This window comes from Petaurus breviceps, unplaced genomic scaffold, assembly GCF_028583685.1.
Source record: "Petaurus breviceps papuanus isolate PSGF00001 unplaced genomic scaffold, PetGlider_PUasm1.0 84, whole genome shotgun sequence".
Classification (NCBI taxonomy): Eukaryota; Metazoa; Chordata; class Mammalia; order Diprotodontia; family Petauridae; genus Petaurus; species Petaurus breviceps.
In genome coordinates, this window is record NW_027186645.1 from 3,093,425 (window position 1) to 3,113,791 (window position 20,367).

General features: G+C 39.7%; 1 protein-coding gene across 3 annotated transcripts in view; it reads right to left on the minus strand.

Annotated features, from left to right (window-relative positions):
• Nucleotides 1-20,367, minus strand: part of LAMB1 (laminin subunit beta 1) — a 114,190-nt gene that overhangs the window by 4,510 nt on the left and 89,313 nt on the right. For all 3 annotated transcript variants that reach the window (XM_069107005.1, XM_069107004.1, XM_069107006.1), the window contains 6 exons: nt 13,653-14,022; nt 9,059-9,243; nt 7,801-8,042; nt 2,786-2,989; nt 1,811-1,955; nt 96-303 (listed from right to left, as the gene is read on the minus strand). In XM_069107005.1, coding sequence (XP_068963106.1) covers nt 96-303; nt 1,811-1,955; nt 2,786-2,989; nt 7,801-8,042; nt 9,059-9,243; nt 13,653-14,022 — 1,354 coding nt within the window. The remainder of the gene's footprint in view (nt 1-95; nt 304-1,810; nt 1,956-2,785; nt 2,990-7,800; nt 8,043-9,058; nt 9,244-13,652; nt 14,023-20,367) is intronic.

Consider the following 20,367-nt stretch of genomic DNA (forward strand, 5'->3'; position numbering starts at 1 on the left):
CAGAAATGCCACTTGTTATAGACAAACTGCTACACTATGGTACTCATACCGGAGATTCACACTGACCCACTGGATGCCATAACAGCCCTAGTTACCTGGCTCTCTTAGCTTCATCTAAGAGCATCTCTGCTCTAGCAATGTCACCAGCACTTTGCTGTAGAATAATTTCCACTTGAGAAAGGCTTTCTACTCGTTCCCGAATGTCTTCCGTTAGGTTCTGCAGTTGCTGTGGAGTGCTTGGCATCTCCATTTTCAGTACTTCATTAGCAACAGCCTCAATACTATCCAGATCAGCACTGTCCTCTGTGAAAAGGAAAGATGGGCCATTTAATCTTTTTTTTTGGTGATATGACCCTCTTAGAAAGTTTTTAAATAACTGAAAGAAATGTTAGATTTCAGTTAGAGGCCTGTGAAAATGATTATAATTTTTTTCCATCAAAGTTCATGAAGCCTAACCATGGAGACTTAGGGATCTATGATTAAGAACTCCTGCCTTACAAGAAGACAACTAGGTGGCATAGGGGACAGAGCACAGACTGGCCTTGAAATTAAGCTTCGAATCCTGCTTCATACTGCCCAGTAGACTAGGCAAGTCTCCCTATTGCTTTGGTCCTCAGTTTTCTCATCTTGAAAGTGATGGAATAGTACTAAAACTGAAGTACCCTTCCACCTCCAAATCTGTGATCTTATTTGTTCAGTTTCTAATTTAATTAAAAAAGAATCTAAGAAAATGGACTCTGAATAATTCAGTTAGCAAGAAATGAGGAAAACCTGGGAAATATTAATAAAGTCAATAAAATGTAACCTCCTTAAAAGCTGGAATCTTTTCATTCTTTCTTGGTGTCTCTCCTAGTATCTTATACCTAGTAAGTGCTTTGGGATTGAATCAGTAGCCAAGAGTGATCTAACTTCTTTAATGCCATCTGGCATTAAAATTTTTACCAAATGGAAGATTGTGACATAAAAGACAAAATCTAAAGACATTTTTTCCCTCAGGGCAAAGGGAAGGGAAAATGACAAGAATTTGGAGCTGGGAAAGGCCCTTGGAAATTTAGAAATTTGGAAAAGTTTAGTCCAATTCCTCCTCTTATAGAGGAGGAAACTGAGGGCCCAGAGAAAGCAGCAAGTAACAGCTGGATCCAAACCCAGACAACTTTGTGACTCCACTGCCCTTCCCACTATATCCTGAGGCTTCCTTTAGGAGAAAAGCAGTTTACTCAGAGCACTATGCTGGAGCTATTCTTACATATCAAACCTCAGGTTCTCATGATAGAATAAAAAGCCTGAGGAGTTCTCTAACAGGACCTTTTTTTGCCTTGCAGTTTTTCATCTAGTACATACTTTCCTTTTCTAGCACTATATACAAAGGCATATTTCAAAAAATACATGTTTTTTGGCCTGGACTGTATTTCATTGGCACAGGAAACTCCCCATGAAGATACTTCCTTTATCAATGCACAACTGCCACCATGTCTGCAATCTGTGGAGCCTCAGTGCCCTAGCTTAAGTGACTTACGTAGACTTGTAGTCACGTGAGTCTTGACATTGGCTCCCTAACATTATGAGGCCTCACATGTGTATATCACAGCCAAATAACTTTCTGAAACATCATACAGTTTAGATAAAACGGAAAAATTATCCTCTTACTAGAAAGTCTCATCAGAAATCTGTTCTAAAATGCAGGTTTGGGTTTGTCTTAGGTCTCAATCATGAAGCCCTGTTTCTTTGATTCATCATCATAGGATTGGTTTGTTCATTTCCTATTCAACATCAAAATGGAAACAAGGGAATAATAAAACATTTTTCTTACGAGTCAGAAAGTTTCGAATTTGCTTGATCAGATTCCTCAGATCCTCATTGCTTTTGTCCACTTTTTCTTTGGTGGCATTAGTTTTCAACAGAACTGCCTGGGCACTTTGTTTTGCTTCATCCGCCCTCAGTTTGGCTTCAGAGACCTAAATATGGTACGTAAAATAAAAAAAAAAATCACTCCTTTACTGTTCCTTTCAGTCATTCAACAAATATTTTCTGAAGCTGCTGCTGCTTATGATTTACAGTGGGGTTTGGAAACTAAGGTCAAAACATAATACTTACAATACCAGCAGCTAGAATATCAGGCCATTTGAAATGGATATTCTCTGACCCTCTAAAGGGTTTTTGTATGAACAGGGAGCTACTCTATGCCCTCTTCAAGGCCTGGTTTTTTTTTTCAGTTATTTTTTTTAAAAACCCTCAAAACTTTTAAGTTACCAACAGAAAATATTGGTGCCTAGCTTACAGATAGGTACCAATTTTGTGGAGTGACAGGAATGATTAGGAATTATTATTATTATTAGAAGATTAGCAGTGATATAGTCATTGGTTCACTTTAGAGCTAGAATGCACCTTCATGGAAGCCATGTTAGAGGGCATCTAGTCCAACGTGCTGCTTTTTCAGATGAAGAATCTGAGACTTAAGCCCTGAAGGTAGTAGCAGAACAGAGATTTTGCTCTTGCATGCTGTGATTCTTAAGACCCCAACATGGGTTGCCTCAAATGATCAGCACTGAGATTTGACCTGTTCTGGAATCAACACTGTTCACTTAGGAATAACATTTAAGCCCAGAAACAACTTCAGTTGTCTGAGTGAAGGTCCCACACCCACTCATTTTGAGCCTGGCACATGGCTGAAAAATGTCTACTTTAAACAGTCATCATTTATACAGTATTTTTCCCTCACCTTCATCTTCTCTCATGTTTCCATCCAACAACAAAAGAGGGAAAGAAGCTGCTCATGCTAACTTACCGTCTTTGAGAGTTGTTCCACTTCAGCCAGGGCACTGAGGACATCTCTGTCGAAGTCCATGGCTTTCTGCCAGGCGTTATGTGCCACCGTGACCAAGCCATCACAACCAGGTCCACCACACTTCTTTTCCCCGTCGTCTGTCCTGCAGTTTGGCCCCCCACATGGCGTCTCAGCACAGGAGGCCCCCGGAGGAGTTCCACAAGTCTGCAACAAGTCGAGGTTAGGTAGAATACTTCAGATAGTGATTCTGCTACAGAGCTGCTGTGCTCCCTCAGAGCACACTGTTACCAATGCACAATAAGTGTGCAGCAAAACAGTTAAAAGGCTAGAGAAGGACAGGATAGATTCAAAAATTCTAGAAGTAAGCCTAAAATTCACTAGTGAAGGATGATGAAATTCCTGTGGCCCACATTCTAGCCCTGTTATCAATTCATAGTCCATCTTCCACCACCCTAAATAAATTCAATTAAATTCAGCATACAATGACTAAGATGTCTACTACTTGGAAATACAGAAGTGAAAAGTAACAGTCCCTCCCTTCAAGGAACTTAGAATCTAGTAGGGGTATATAATGCATAAATTAATATACTGCTAATGTGAGAAAATCTGAGGGGGGAGGGAAAGAAATTACCTCAGAACCCAAACAAGGGGTCACCTCAAATGCAAACAATCTATAGTCCGTGACTGAAGGGTCCCCACTATGATGGCTAAGTGAAAAAAGAACGACCCCTGTAAATCAGCCAACCAATTGTTGAATAGACAATGAATGCCACTGTTTGGTACATACTTTTAAATGCAAGGGAGATTGGAGAAATGAGACAATTCAGGGGTAGGGAACCTGTGGCCTCAAGGCCCCCTAGTATAGCCCTCTGACTGAATCCATACTTCACAGAACACCCCTGACTTAGGCTGTTGTAGTTTGGAGGAGGTTTCACAAAAGGAGTGAGATTTACTGAACCTGGGCAGGACTTGATTAGGTGAAGGGGCATGGGAAAAGTCATTCTGGGGTATGTGTGGGCACAGTCATCTACAGGGGCAGGGTGGGGTTGGAGAGGCTGTGGCAGATAGCATTAGCGATAGATTCAGAGGTGGAAGACAACACAGAAGTCATCTGGTCCAACCCTCTCATTTTGCAGATGAGGAAACTAAGACCAAGACAAACTGCCCATTGTCACAGAAAGAGTGACAGAATTCTCCTTCACTACACCATATAGTCAAATATGTTATTTCAAAGGGCTGCTTTCATTCCTAACCCCACCCCTCACCCCAGTTTACATCAGCTGCTATCAAGGACAGTGAACATGAAACTCACCTTAATTGCCATTCCTATTCCGCAATGATAAGGGTACCCTGGAATGAATGTACTGAGAAAGCACCATTCTGCTATCACCTTTCTTAAGCCACTTTATCAATATAAGTGTGATTCTGAAAGATAACATGGACTCATTCTTTTGGGGATTGGGAGTGGAGGGGATAAGTAGTAGGAAAAGAGAAAGTGATGATAGATGGGAAACACTGAAAAGATGATGATAGAAAACAGGTAAAAGAAGATTCAATTTCTCTCAAAAAAAAAAGTTTGCATAACTCCTCTGTATCCTTTGAACTATTCTTTCTTCATTCCAATCATTTAAATTTGAGAAATTTCTAAGCATATTTCATTTCTTGCATTCGAGTTGAAGCAGTGGCCTTAAAATTCACTTGGTTTATTTCACACGAAATGCTTGAATAGTGCAATCCTGGACACTACACAAAACATTAGCTTTATTCAGGAGCAAAAGGGCACCAGGGACACTTTACTGGAAAACAGCCTGACAGCTGAAAAGCTCACCCAGAAGGTCTGTTTTGTTTCAAGAGATCCTGTGAGACAAGGCTAAGGGGAAAAAAAAAAATAACAGCTCTACTCCAGCTAAATATATGCAGAGATAGGACAGGGTGTACCTGGAAAACCACGAGGAACATATATTCCCAAGTTCCATGAGAGGTCCTAAGAATCCAGATTTCTAACTGGGGAATGTCACACTCCACAAGAGGAGTTTTAAAGAAGAGATAACACTCATTGGTGTTTCCATTGCCACTTTTTAGATTGGAAAGGCAGCAGGAAATAACATAAGAGTCTGGAGCCAGAGACCCCTTACGATACATGTCAAAATAAAATTCCCCAAAGGTTTTTTAGCCTTTCCTTACTGTGGTCAGCAGAATGTTGTTTTTGTTTCTGACATATATGTGCCATAGCACAGTGAGTAGAGAGCCAGTCTCCCAAGTCAGACTTTGCCTCTGACACAGACCAGCAGGGAACGTAGGCATGTTTCATCTCTTCATACTCTAGTCTGCTCTCTAAGGCTCTATCTTGCAAAGAAGGTATTTATCTATGTTGGTAGAAGGGGTTTCCACCTTGGAATTCCCAGTACAGGTGAAGTTACAGGGCCAGTGCCTGTCCTTAACATAATCCAGTGAAGCGGGGAGCAAAAACTGAAACGTCAACATCGATGCTAGAAACGGAGCTGATACTCAGCTGCAGCAGAGACTTAACTGGACTGCTAAATTAAGTGAATTCCACAGAAATACTCTGGGTCTTAGTTTTGCTGTCTATGAAATGAGGATGTCTGATTCACCTGGATGTTGCACTAATGTCTAAAAAGCTTGGGGACACCCCTGGGGAAAAAAATCAGAGTGAGAGCTTTCATTTTCGTCTTTGCATCCTCTGCACCTACTAGATGTACTGTATCCCAACACACCCCAAAGAACTCGTTACTTTTCCTCCCAAACTCATCTTTCTTATTAACTTCCCTATCTCTGTCTAGGGCATTATCATCATTCCAGACGTCCATATTCTCAATGTAGGAGTCACCTATGAGTTTACTCTTCTGGATCACAAAATCATGGATTAAAAGCTGGTAGGAACCTCATAGGATCAGAGGGCTAGAATTGGAAGGGGTCTGTCTCAGAGGTCAGCCAGTACACCCCATTTTGCAGATAAGCAAACTGAGGTCCAGAGAGGACCTCAAGGTCATTTGGTAAGTGAATGTGGTAGAATCTGAACCTAAATTTTCCTGACTCCAACTCTAGCAGTCTATCCACTTTCATATTTTTCACATCAGTCCTGTTGTCTTCCTAACAAATGACTATAGTTGAAGCTCTCATCACTTCTTGCCTGGATTACTGTAATAACCCTCTAAATACCCCCTGCCTTGAGTCTTTCCTCACAGCTACCAGAGTAATCTTTTTTTTTTAATTTTTAAAATTATTTTTAATTTTTTTAAATAAAAAAATTTTTTTTGCTTTTTGGAGGGCAGTTGGGGTTAAGTGACTTACCCAAGGTCACACGACTAGTTTTTCTGTTAAGTGTTTGAGGCTGCATTTGAACTCAGGTCCTCCCGAATCCAGGGCTGGTGCTCTATTCACTGTGCCACCTAGCTGCCCCCAGAGTAATCTTCCTAAAGCATGGGTCTGACCATGTCATTCAGTGGCTCCCTATTAATTACCTCTAGGATCCAATACAAACTCCTCTGCTTGGCCTTTAAGAATCTCTACAGTCTATCTGCTCCAGCTGACCTTTCCAGACTCATGTGGCATCACCCTCCTTTATATACTCCATGATCTAGCTCAACAGGCATTCTTGCTATTTCTCACATGAATTCCTTCCTCACCTCCATCTCTTAAAATCCCCAGCTTCCTTCAGAACTTGGCTCCAACACAGGAAGCCTCCTCTGACTTCGCAGATGCTAATGTCTTCCTCATCATAATTCAATAGATTTTTTTAATATACCTATACATGCATATTTGCATCTTCCAACAATGTAAACTACCTGTTTCATTTTTAATCTTTAGCTCAGCTGTTGCAAAACAGGCACTTAATAAAGGGATGTATCTTTTGAGGATTTCATTTTCTATCTCATCTGTACTTATATGTCTATCCCTAGGCAAAACATTATTTTGTTACTTAGCCCCATTTACCTTCCAGTGCCTTGTGCTATTAAGCTGAAGTAAGGTTAGTATGGGCTTTTAGGCCTGCTGCCCGATTTTCAAGAGTCTGATTCCTCAGCTGCCCTCAGGCACATAATATTTTTTAGGTTCTGAGAATGTTCTAGTTTTCCAAGCTGCTCTTAGATTTATTTATATATATATATTTATATATTTATAAAGCAACTGGGGTTAAGTAACTTGCTCAAGATTACACGGCCAGTTATTTTGTGTGGGTGCCAAGTATCTGAGGCCAGAACCGATCCTGGGTCTCCCGATGCCAGGGCCTGCACTCTTACTCACTGCGCCACCTGGCTGCCCCTGCTCTTAGATTTAAAATGAGATGGCGACCCAGGTAAAATTATTGCTTGAAAAGAATGTGTTAATAACCCATTGGGGGAAATGATCCCTTTATAGGAACCACCTTTGGTAACGATAGGACTTCCTCCCTTCCAATGGCTTGTACTTTTTTTTTTTTTAAAGCAATTGGGGTTAAGTAACTTGCTCCAGGTTACACAGCCAGTTATTTCTGGGTGTGGTGCTAAGTGTCTGAGCCTGGATTGGATCCCCAGGTCATCCCAACACTGGGGCTGGTGCTCTTACTCGAGGAGCCACCTGGCCGGCCCTGGCTTGTACTTTTTATTTGGTGAATAATATCTATGGAAAAAGCTCATAAATAAAATGAAATTAATCTAAATCCAAAGTCAGTCATTAGTCAATAAGAATAAGGGAATGTGGATTATGCCCCAGAGAAGAAACATGAGGGTGATTTGGGTTACTTTATCAGAAAAAGGCTACATGTAAGAATCCCTGTTCCTTTATCTGCCTTTATTATGGACACAGAAAACCCTGGCCAAGGCACTTAAGCACCCCATGCTGTGTGTGTGTGTGGGGGGGGGGGGGGGGGGGGGGATGGGGAAGTACAGAGGGAGATTTTACTGTTTGCCCTGTGGTTGTTATAAGGATTAAGGAGCTAATTTATTCAAGGCCTCTGTAACTCATCTATGAAAGCTGCCTTATTGAATCTAGCTTCCCCAGTAACTGCCAAAGCTTACCTGTTCAGCTGTAGCAGAGAGATCCAAACTCTGTAATTTCCCTGCAAGCTCATCTAGAAGGCGGGATTGTTCCTCCTGTTTTTCCCTGAACTGGGCCTCTCTTTCCATCATTAAGTCTTCAACTTTGTCTCGAGTAAGGGCTGACTGTTCTACAGTGCTATTGAGATCTGTGGTGGAGGCATTCACTCTTTCCTCTGCCTCAAGAGACATCTGAAAGTATTTGGTAATACTGTCCAAGGCTCCTACAAGATTAGATGAAAATATTCCAAGTTAATGCTGATTTCCACCTCCCTTCTACTAACAAATGGGTAATTTTTGCACTATCCTGCCCTATACTTCCTATAAAGAAATGAAATTCTGTTTTAAAAAAGAGAAAAAATCCCAAGGCACAAACAGGACAATGTAATTTCCCTTTCCCAAATACAATTTATTCTCTCATTCCATTCTAGCCCTACCTCCAAACAACACTCAAGCTGGGTTCACATGATGATGGACGTCTGAATGAAAAGTGAAAAATTAAGTCAATTATCTGGAATACTTTTATTATATGATGCCAGACACTGAGTATTTGGAAACATCTGGAGAGCTGGCATCGTGTAGATAAAACATCCGGGTGGTTGACTTAACATTTCATTTTTTCATCCAGATGTTCTGCTGTCGGGTAGACAGGGCCAAAGTTAACATTTGTAGAGGCTGATTGTGTACTCAATAGTGATGGGTAATGTGATATAACATAGTCTGGGATTTCTTTTGCTGTTTTTGGCTCCTCTAAGTGGCCTGAAAAGTCAATAAGGTAAGGATCTGGAAAAAAAAATTCCTGACTAAGCAACATCTGAAATTTAAAGTGATTTGTAGAAGTATCAACTTAATTCCAAAGTTATTCAACAGGATGCCTATCCATGAAAAGCTAGGGGGGTAAGGGGTGAGCTATAACCACTAACCAGAAAAACAGGAAATTCAAGTTTTACTCTAGAAAAGTTATGCTACCACTTAGTCTTTGTGGGACCTTTGAGAAATCATTTAGACTTGCTGGGCCCCAGTTCCCACATTTGGCTTATGGAATTTGTCATCCTCATCTAAACCATCAATCTGATGAGAAGACTAAGAAAACAGAAAGCTCTTTATGGTGGGGGGTGGGGAGGTGAGTCACTAAAAGGCAAGATTAGTTTGGTATTTAAACAAATTCTCTGAGCTGGATTATTCTTTCTAACAATTCCCGAACAGCACCGCTGCCCCCCCCCCCAAATCATAAGCTTACCCCGAATATCTGAGTTTTTGATAAACTCCAGTTGTTCAGCAAGTTCTTTCACTGTTTTGTCCAAGCTCTGTGCGTCCATCTGCAGGGAATCCAACTCTCCGACTGTGCTATTACTCTGTGAGGCCGTGTCAGATAACTTCGCTTCCACCTCAGACATTTTTTCTGTAACATCTTTGGTTAGCTTCCTGTGGACAGAAGGGTAAATCTGCTTAAGCAAAATAAACTGCATTTGATTTCTTTTGTGGTAGATTCTCTCTGTGGAGGCTTTATGAGAAAACAGGGCCAAGAGTCATGCAGGATGACATGATGAGCCGGGGCTGTGGTCTGCACTGTGAGAGGGGTAATCATAGCTCTGTCCAAATTCTGATGACTATTTTAGTATTTCCTAGTGGTGAAGCTCTTTCAGCTTGATAGGGATTAAAAGCAACTCAGCAAACAATGTCGCCTTCCTCTAAATCCAGCTTTATATTCTCCCTCTTAGTTTCTGGACTAGGTCTGTAATCTCATTTATCTTTTGTTTTGGTTTTTTTTTGGAGGGGCAATTGGGGTTAAGTGACTTGCCCAAGGTCACATGGCTAGTAAGAGTCCAGTGTCTGAGGCCGGATTTGAACTCAGGTCCTCTTGACTCCAGGGCCAGTGTTCTATCCACTGCGCCACCTAACTGCCCCAATTTCATTTATCTAAGACAATGACGTCAAAATCTAAAAACGGGGGCCACTAAACAATGCATGGGCATTCCCACAGGCTACATAGTGACTTGTAAAACCACATACTAATTATATCTATATTTTAGCATATCTTTATTTATTTTGCTAAATATTTTCCAATTACATTTTAATCTGGTTTGGGCCCTCTTCATTGGTGTTGTGGATGGCATGTTTGACACCTCTGATCCAAGGAATTCCTAGCAAGGAAGCTTCCTTTACACACAAATATCAAACTTGTCCTGCTACTTGTAATTTTAGGGAATTTCCTTGGGCACTAATAGGTTAAGGAACTTGCCTTGAATCTTACAACCAGTATGGGTCAGAAACATAGTTTCAAGTCAGGAAGCTAGATGGCACAGTTGGTTGAGAGCTAGACTTGGGAGTTAGAACTCAGTTAAAATCCTACATCTGATGCTTACTATTGGTGTGACCTTAGGCCAGTCACTTAACCTCTCTGTTCCTCAGTTTCTTCATCTGTAAAATGAGAGATGGATTTGATGGTCCAAGTTCCAATCCATTGTTCTATGATACAGATTCTAAGAGATTACTTTTTAATCTTTCAATGGTGTTATTTTCTTCCAAGAGAAAAAGTGCCATTTCTTTGAAGAAAATAAACAAAACATAGCAAAAAGATCCATCCAGTTGCCTTGTGGAAGATTAACTATTTAAGACAAATTCCAAAATACTGCTGTCATACTCTCAAACCATAGCAACAGCATAGGTCAGAGTGTGGAATATGCAATACCATACATAATTTGTTTCACATCCCACATAATTACAAATGCATTTTTTTTTTTGCTACAAACTTGAGGGACATAATAGAGTCCATTGTCGAATCTTACCCCCACCCCAAAAAATTCTTCTCAGAGTTCCCAAAGATCTCCTTTCTGCCAACAGTGCTTTCAAGATGGAGCATGTGAAGAGGAAGCCACACATCCCACCTCCAGGAAGACCAGTAAGTGCCAGTAAAACTAGCCTTTTCCCCCCTCCCTTCCAACAGGGTCCTATATAACTTCCTTTGTTCTTCCCCAAACAAACAGCCCTTTTAGAGAAGAATACTGTAAGAGTTTACATAGAAAAGAATGTAGTGTTCTCAGCTATTGAGATATGTATGGCAAAAAGGATGAAAAGATTGCAATACCAACATATTTCTTTAAAAAAAACAACAACATCCAACCAGACAATCTTGTCTCATGGTATTTTAATTTGAAATGGAATGGCCAGGCTTAGGACAAGTATGTATCTATCTGTGTACGTATATGTACATATATTCTGCAAGCCACCTTTACCAAAGAGCCTGCTTATATACTCCTTTGGGGGCCTTACAAGTCTTTGCAGCATGTTTTTGTGAGAATTAATTATTTTTAAATGAAAACTTAGCCTCAGTGTCCAAAAGATATATCTTTGGCAGTCTAGCATTGAAGCACATCAGTGCAAATTTTTTTTTTTCCTGTGAGAAGATCAGACCATAACTAGTTAGGCAAATACAGCATGTAGAATTATAGCTGTTAGAAAAATGTAGTCTTGTTAACAGACCTCCTGGCGTCCTCTCAAAGAACAACAGATTTTGTTCTTTCCCCAAAGGAAAATTAGAAATCACTGAAGAATCTTTGAGTTCATGAGCTGGTAATGGGGATACTGCTTTTCAAAACACTTGTCACCATTATGTTGTAAAATGTAAAGCCATTTTAGGAGCCACAACCAAATAAATTTTTCTATTAAATGCATTAAGAATTCACACAGAATGCCTTGTGATTCCCTTGATTAACAATCTGGTCCCATGGCCAGAATTCTCGACTGGCCTTTAATTCAGAGACCGCTGCCGCACTCCTGTGTCTCTGGCATGTTAGGCTATTTAAACAAGTCATTTGCTCACTTTGTGCCGAGGCACAAATATTCCAATTACTCCCTTCTTCCTTTATAAACATTGTATAAAGATGGATGAATTGTTAAAGAATCAAAGCATATCAGAGTTGGAAGGAGCCTTGGGGATCATTTTGTCCAACTCAGCCAGGAAGCAGAAATCCTCATCTAGTTTCTTGGAGACCCTGGTATTATAAGATCCCCTTATAATATACTCCCCAGGAATCCAACCTAGTTTTGCTGAGGTGTCATTTTGTCACAATGACTAGAAATCACATTCCCAGAGTAAAGGATCTGCTATGGAATGTTTCTGAAGACTGACCTCTTGGTAGTGAATTAGCCAATGTATTTTCATTTCATTCTTATTTTAGATATTTTAACTCCAGATGGAAAAGGAAGGATGACACATCCATCATATTTTCTCCCAATTTTCTCCTTGCTCAAGGATTTTTTTGCTTGTTTTCTTTGTTTTTTTAAAGTGTTTTTATAGTTATTGGTAGAAGATTTCAGGAGAAATTTCCCTAGGACAATGGTTGAGATGTTTATGGAGAAGTGAAAAGTAATTTCTAATTAATGGCAAGAAAAAGTCACTGTGAATAGTCAACATTACTCAGTTTAACTTTTCTCTCAACTTTGTGCCTATAAAGATATTCAATATGATCAGAGACAAATACCCAGAGGCTGAAGAAAGCATGGGTCGTCCATGAATATTTTTTTGTACAGCATTTGTTGTAACCAAATTAATAAAGCCCTGTTCCTTTGGGATACTCATTTACTAAGTCATGAAAATGGCCTGGTCAAAAAGAACCCAAGAAAGAAAGTGAAATGAAATAATAATAAACCAGTTATACAAATACACTACTACAGGGAAGAATGTGGTATAATATGGGTCTGCCATGTTATATTTGGTTATAACAGAGTCAAAAAGACTTGGTTATAAGTCAGTTTTACTTTCTTAGTGAGATGAATTATAATGAGGCTCCAACTTTATACAGTTCTACCAACTGTCCTTTGCCTATGGGTTGAGAGTAAAGACTGTTTGGGGCCACATGAGTAATAAAAGATGCTATTTTCATTTAACTATCAGCATACCTCTTGGCCAGTACACATAGGCTAATCACATAAGAGACAGATTGTAGGATAGATGGAGCACCGGACCTGAAGTCAAGAAGACTGCCTCAGACACTATGTGATCTTGGGCACTAACAATCTCTGTGAATCTCAGTTTCCTCATATATAAAAATAGAGATAATAAGAGCATGCAACCTGTAATAATCTAACCCCCAAAAGTTAATTGGCACAACTTTTTAGAGACATGAGATAAAGTTGAGTCCTTACCTCGGGTATTTGGTTTTTAAAAATTTATAAGTGCATTCTTCAATGATCAGAGACTCACAAAGATTTAGAGATGGGGGGGGGGGGGACCTAAGAAGGCCATTGAGTTCAACCTACTTATTTTACAAATAAGGAAACTGTGTTATTGTGATGCTCAAATGAGATCCACATAAAGCACTTTACAAATTTTAAAAGCCGTGCATTTATCTGGCATAGTAAGTACTTAACATGTGCTTGTTCACTGACTAATGAATTATTTTGAACTTTTCAATCTTTATGATTGTTTGGGAGTATAGATAAAAATGGCCCTAGGATAAGGCACTCATCCTCCTCCTTTATACTTAATGGTCAGGGGACTTTTGAACAGGTGGAAAAATGGCAGATTTTTAAATAAATATCTAAATATTTAAAAGAAAATCTCAGGCTGTCATCTTATCTGAAGGCTCACTGAAAATATCTTGGGTTATACATTTTATCCTATTCCCACATGATTTCGTTCTCTTCTACTAGGTCTGACCATTAAAAAAACTTTTCCCTCCTGTACTTTGGAGACAATATGTATTTAAAAGAGTGGCATCTATTAAAAATGTGGTTCTTAAAAAAAAGGTAAGGAGCTCTCTAGCAAGTTTTTGGTCTTTTTTTTAAGACTGAATAGCGTGAACTGTTCCCACCACTCATTAGCTACTCACTCTGCCTCCTCAAAGAGGTTTCCAATGTTCTTCAGGGGCTCTGCAGCTGGGCTTTGGGCAAGGATGCTCTTTATCTCATTGACTTTCCTTTCCACAGAATCAACCGTCTCTCGGTAAGGCCCAATCACACCACTGATCTTCAAAGCCTTTGCTTTTTCCAGGAATCTATGGGTCCTGTTGGTCAGTTCAGAGATGATGGCATCCCACAATGCAAAGCACTGGTGGCAAGGAGTGCAGTCAGGGAAGACACCTGAATACCCACGGGTGCACTTGTCACAGCGTGCCCCCTCCACACCCTCAATGCAAACACATTGGCCTGTGGACTGGTCACACTGACTTGTCTCAATTCCTCTGGGGTCACAGTCACAAGCTAGACGGGGAAAAAAGGTATCAACAATTAGGTCCATACAACAGTGGAAGGCACCACATGAAACCCCCACAGGAAAGAAGGGTCTTTAGAGGGCACAGCTGGATGCAGGATTAGATAAAGAACAATTAACAATAAAGGGATTACTGGAATAACTTAAATACTAAAAGTCAATTGGTATAACTTTTTAGAGACATGAGATAAAGTTAAATCCATTCCCCAGGAACTTGGGCACTTTGTTTTTAAAATTTATAAGTGCATTCTTCTGCAATCACAGAGATTTAGAGTTGGGAAGGACCCAAGACCTAAGAAAGCCACTGAGTCCAACCTACTCATTTTACAGATGAGGAAACTGAGATCCAAAGGGATTAAGTTACTTGCTCAGTGCTACTCTGGGAGTGAGATGGCAGTACCAATACCTGCAGCCCAGTCTTCTGACTTCAAATCTGGTCATCCTTCTACTGTAGCATGCTTGTAGGACTATGATTATGAGGCTGATACTGGCACTGGAATGAAGGCACCTATCTGAACATTAAAAACCGCAAGACTCACCTTTCTCCCCAGCTGTAATATTAAAAGAATGTTATGTAAAACCATTTGTTCTCTGCTCAAGAAATTTATAGGATGGTTAATTTATAGGATGGTTAGATCCAACCAATCACCAAGTATCTGGATTTCTCATTACTAGAACTTTGGTTACTGGGACTTCTCCACCATGTTCGCTGTTGGGAAAAGCTGCTGGATCCCCTCAGCCTTAGTACTCTGCCTCTGTCCCTGTGATTAGAGGGTGCAGCCACGAGCTTCAAAACCTCCTCTTAAGGGGGGAGCCCAGCTCAGACACCTCATGTCTCATCTGGCTGCCCTACTCTGGGCCTTCTTCACCATGCCCCTGTGTCGAGTATCTTCCTACTTGCCTCCTCCCTCTTAGTTTCCTTTTGCATGTTGTCCCTTCAGTATCCTCATCGGGAAAACGGAGACCACAATAGCACCTATTTCCTAGGGTTTTTGTGAGGATGAGATAATATTTATAAAGTACTTTGCAAAATCTTAAAATATTAATGATGCTATTATTATAATTATCATTATCATTGGTTCAGTCATTTCTCAGGCATGTCTGACTCTTCATGACCCCATTTGGGATGTTCTTGGCAGAGACAATGGAGTGGTTTGCCATTTCCTTCTCTAGCTCATTTAATGGATGAGGAAACTTAGGCAAATGAGGTTAAGTGTCTTTCCCAGGGTTACAAAGCTAGTCAATACCTGAGACTAGACTTGAACATAGGTCTCCCTGGCTCCAGGTCTAATTGCCTAAATAATGTATGCCATTATATAGTATAATGGGGCAGCTAGGTGGCTCCATGGATAGAGTGTTCAAATCTGGTCTCAGACACTTCCTAGATATGTGACCTTGGGCAAGTCACTTAACCTCTATTCACCTTAATCCACAGGAGAAGGATATGGCAAACCTCTCCAGGGTCTTTGTCAAGAAAACCCCAAATGGGGTCACAAAAGAGTTAGACAAAACTGAACAATGACTGGGAAACAAGAAGAGCCAAATCCTGAGAGCACTACTCTGACTTCTGGAATCAAATTTAATTTTTTCTGGATTCTCCTAAGCAGTCCATTGGCCAGTAAGATGTCTTCAGATAACTCTGATAGCTTTTTTGCAAAAGAGGAAAATGCACCTCCCCTTCCTTTTTTTGCCTCTGATTTTTTTGAACATGTCTTTTCTACTATTTTGCAATTTGATCCCTCTTATTCAAAAGAACAATCCTCAGGAGAATGATCCCTCTATTCCCCCATACACAAGTCATTCTTTAAGAAGAAAAATAAAAGGCAGAGACAAAAAGTCTAAAGGGAAATCATTTAGTTAAGAGGATGGTCATTAAGAATAAAAGGCAGGTGATCCAGACTAGCAAGCATACCCATTTCCTTTAAGGATTATTTAACAAGATGGCTTTGTTGCCCAGATGAAAGCTCGTCGAATCTGTCAACAATTATTCATAAATTTTCCTTAGGCAAATCATTCATAAATTTCAACCAAGGAAGCCTGAGTCCTCCTATGTAAAGAGGTCTGATCTTATTTTTACTTTTCTTCTGGGGGATGGGGTAGTAGGGCCATAAGAGTAAATGGGTCAAACTGGTTTGGGGAAATGAATCCTACCTAGACAGACATGTCAAGAGACATACCTCTCTCTTCCCTTTGACACCCTCAAACTAAAACATAATCAGGGAAATCTGAAGCCATGTCTTGATCAATGCTTAATATAACTCCTCACCTATCCTTCTTATCCTTTAATTAACAACTGAGAGCTGAACACCTATACTGTCAATTTAAGTGGCCCTCAAATTGCTGGACACTCATATCTGCAAAATGTTTTTGAGTTGTTTCTTTTTAAACAATGGGATTGAGGTCGAAAAACATAAAATTAAAGTACTTCAGTTAGGGCACGTAGGTGGCATCCGACCTGGCATCAGGGTCCAAATCTGGCCTCATACTCTTCTGACTAGCTATGTGACTCTGTACAAGTCACTTAACTTCTCTTTGTCTCAATTTCCTCTTCTGTAAAATGGGGGTCTGATAGGATCTACTTCTTAGGGTTATTTATGAGATTCAAATGATTTAATAATTATAAAGGGCTTAACACAGTGCCTGGTACACAGTAAGCTCTATAGAAATGTTACCTATTTGTTGTTATTATTATTAATTCAGAAGGGAGATCTTGACACAGCAAATAACTCTGAACAGCTACATTACTTTACTAGATTATGGAATGCCTAGTTGAAGGGTTACCTATAGCATTACAAGCCAACCTAATAATCTAGATGGAATTCTCCCAGCATGCTTTGTTGTTGGCAAATGTTAAGCCTAAGAGAAAGCTACCCAAGCAGCTATAGGAGAACTAAGTAGAAAGGAAACTCTAGAGAGCTGAACAGCCAGTTTGAATTCACCTTTTCCAGAGAAGCTGAGTAAACCAAGTAGCTTCCATTAAAATCCTGGCCAACAACCGAAGATACCATGCAAAAGATGTGTCCTATGGACACACCCAGAGGATTTGGATCAAAAGGGTCTCAGAGCAATTCAACCATATTCCACAAAATGTTCATTGACCGTCCTTTCTTAAGCCCTAACCATTATCTTGGTAAAAACAGAAAACAAGCCCCTCCTTGTGCCCATCTGTATATGTGCTACTCTAAATGGCATAATAGAAATAGGGCAGGAGATGGAGGACCAGAGTATGCATTTCAGCCCTGCCAATTCATAATACCAATGAGATCTTGGGCAAGACTTCTCTGGCTCCATCTCCTTATCTGTAAAATGAAGGGATTGGATTAGATGACCTCTAAGTCCCTCCCCTCTCCACCCCAGCTCTATATCTTTTATCCTATGACCCTAGACAAGCAATTACTGATTAATAGGAAAAAAGGAGACAAGTTAAGTAACAGGATTTTTAAGTGTTAGATTTACTGGTTCGTGATAAGGTTACATTTCCTGATTTGTGTCTAAATTTGCAGCCAACCTTGGCACTGAACAGCTATAGACTTAAAAGACAGAAGAGATATTAAGGGCCATCTAATCTAATATGCTCAACTGACAAGTATTATTGCTGTTTTATGAAGAATCAGATGATTTGGAGTGAGTAAAAGGTCCTTCTACATATCCCATGGATGATGTTACCAGCTGCTGGACTACAGAGCCCTCTCTGTCCACCGAGGACAGCCAGGTTCCAGGTGACAACAATCTTCTCATCAATACTTCTTTTAACACGCTTGCTTTATCAAGACCAGTATCCATGTCGAAGGTCAGTTTCAACACAAATAAGAGGGGACTTTTTTCTTTGCCTTACCCTATAAGAGACAAGGCCACTGTGTTTCATTGTTTATCCTTCTGCATCCCTAGCCAGTACCTATAAATACAAACAAATGTGCAACCTAGGAAAGTCCTGTCATCTGCTGAAGAATAAAGCACATGATTAGACCACCATCTTGGTGGATAACATCACCTAGCCTAGAGGTTTGAAAACTACTTCTCCTAAACTGACAGATTTTAACTAAAAAACTCTTTTCTTCCCACTTTTCTGGGTTCTTTAAGGTTAATTTTCCATGTCAGTTTTCCCCTCTCAAAAAAAAAAAAAAGCTCTGTGTATGTGTGTGTGTGTGTGTGTGTGTATGTGTTTTAGGGAGTGGACATTCCCAATGTAGATTATTGACTACACAGTTCACAGTAGATAATGAGACAAATACAAACGTTACCCAGTTTGGTTGAAGGAAAAGAAACAGCCTTTTTCTCTTGGACAAGTCAAGCAAATGAGTGGAAGATACAGTTAATCATTTGAGAAGATGGGGAGAACCCTGGTCATGCTTCACTGGGGGAGGAGGATGACAGGATTCAGTCATGGTACAGATAGTCTTTTAGTGATTAAGCAGGAGCCGAGGATGCTGGAGCTCCCTTGCCAAAGGAAACCCATCTTGGAGAGAATGACCCAATACATCACCCTGGCAGTTGGAAAGAAATCATCCTCTCAAGTGTGACAATGCTTAAATAGAATTTTTTAAAATATGAAAATTGAAAAGGCAATGAAATGTGCAAAGGTCTTGGCATTTGATTAAAACCACCTGAATAATGAAAATGGCATTTGGGTACCGGGAGAAGTGGGGAGGTAAAAGGCCCATTTTCTTATTTTTACAGTAACACATAAAGAATAAAATAATCTCTAATAATAAGAATGATGATGATGAAACAACAGCTCAGCTTTACATAGTACTTTAAAATTTGCAAACTGTTTTACATACATTACTAGCAGACTTCGTGGTACAGTGGAGAATACTGCCTCAAAGTGACTGGCCCAGTCAGAGGACTGGGATTAAAATCCTATCTCTGACACGAACTTGTATATGGGCCTCAGTTTCCTTCTCTGTACAATGGGTAGGGATGGCCTAAACTAGATGACCTCAAAGATCCCTCCTAGCTCCATGTCTTTTTGGTCAATGGTCATTATCTCCTTTGAGCTTTATACAATGACTCCCATCTTAAAGATGAGAAAAATAAGGTTCAGAAGGGGTAAATACTTTGTCCAAGACTATATAATTATTGTGACAGAGAGGAGAGGGAGGAAGGGAAGAAATATTTATTAGATACCTTCTACATGGTGACACTGCAATAAGTACTTTACAAATATCTAATGTGATGGGATCTAACTCCAATGACATTATCCCCTGTACCCTGCTGCTTTCCTAATTTCTGCCTATGATAAAGCCTCACTGATGATAGTAACAATGAGAGCTAGCATTTGTGTGACACCTTTTTAATGTCTATTATTATTAATTGATCATTCTATAATTATTTACATAATTATATATTTTATATAGAATAATTTATATACAATATAGTTTTATGTAATGTATATAATTTATAATAAATATAGAATATATAATAATTATTATAATTAATTAATATTACCTCATTTTATGTGTCAAGTGCTTTTATTATTGGCCCCTCTATTCCCCCATTTTACAGATGAGGAAATTAAAGCTGAGAGATGTTATGTGATTTGTCCATAATCACACAGCTAAGAAGTGTCTGAGCCTGAATTTGAACTCAGTTTGGGGAATAGCATTACTGACCAGTGAAAAACCTCTGGAGTGTGGTATTAAAGAAATACAGTTTGATTTGTTTTTGTTGTTCAGTCATGTCTGACTTTTTGTGACCCCATGGACCATAGCACACCAATACTGTCCATGGGGTTTCCTTGGCAGAGATATTGGAGTGGTGTGCCATTTCCTTCTCCAGTGGATTAAAGTAAATAGAGGAAATGACTTGCATAGGGTCACACAGCTAGTAAGTTTCGGAGGCTGGATATAACCTCGGGTCTTCCTGACTCCAGGCCCAGCACTCTATCCACTAAACCATCTAGCTACCTCAGTAATATCAGTTTTATTACTTTCAGACATACAGAAACCAAAACTAGGCTAACAAAGTCTAGTTTCATATAAATGCTTAGGGTATCAGCTTTATGGACTTACCAGAATTTATAATTTAATGACATACATGTAAAATAGATGGACATCTCACAGAATATTAGAGCTGGGAGGGATTTTATTGATTACTGAGTTAAAATTCTAATTTTACAGATGAAGCTAAAGGATTTTTCTAATATCATATATCTAAGTAGCAACAGAATCAAGATTTCTAAAGTGCCTATGAAATTTGATCTCAAGTAATTTAAATAATTTATTCCATCTTTAAATTGTTTACACTATTAATGTGTCCAGTAGTTACCTTTCTTTTCCTTCCTTCCTTCCTTCCTTCCTTCCTTCCTTCCTTCCTTCCTTCCTTCCTTCCTTCCT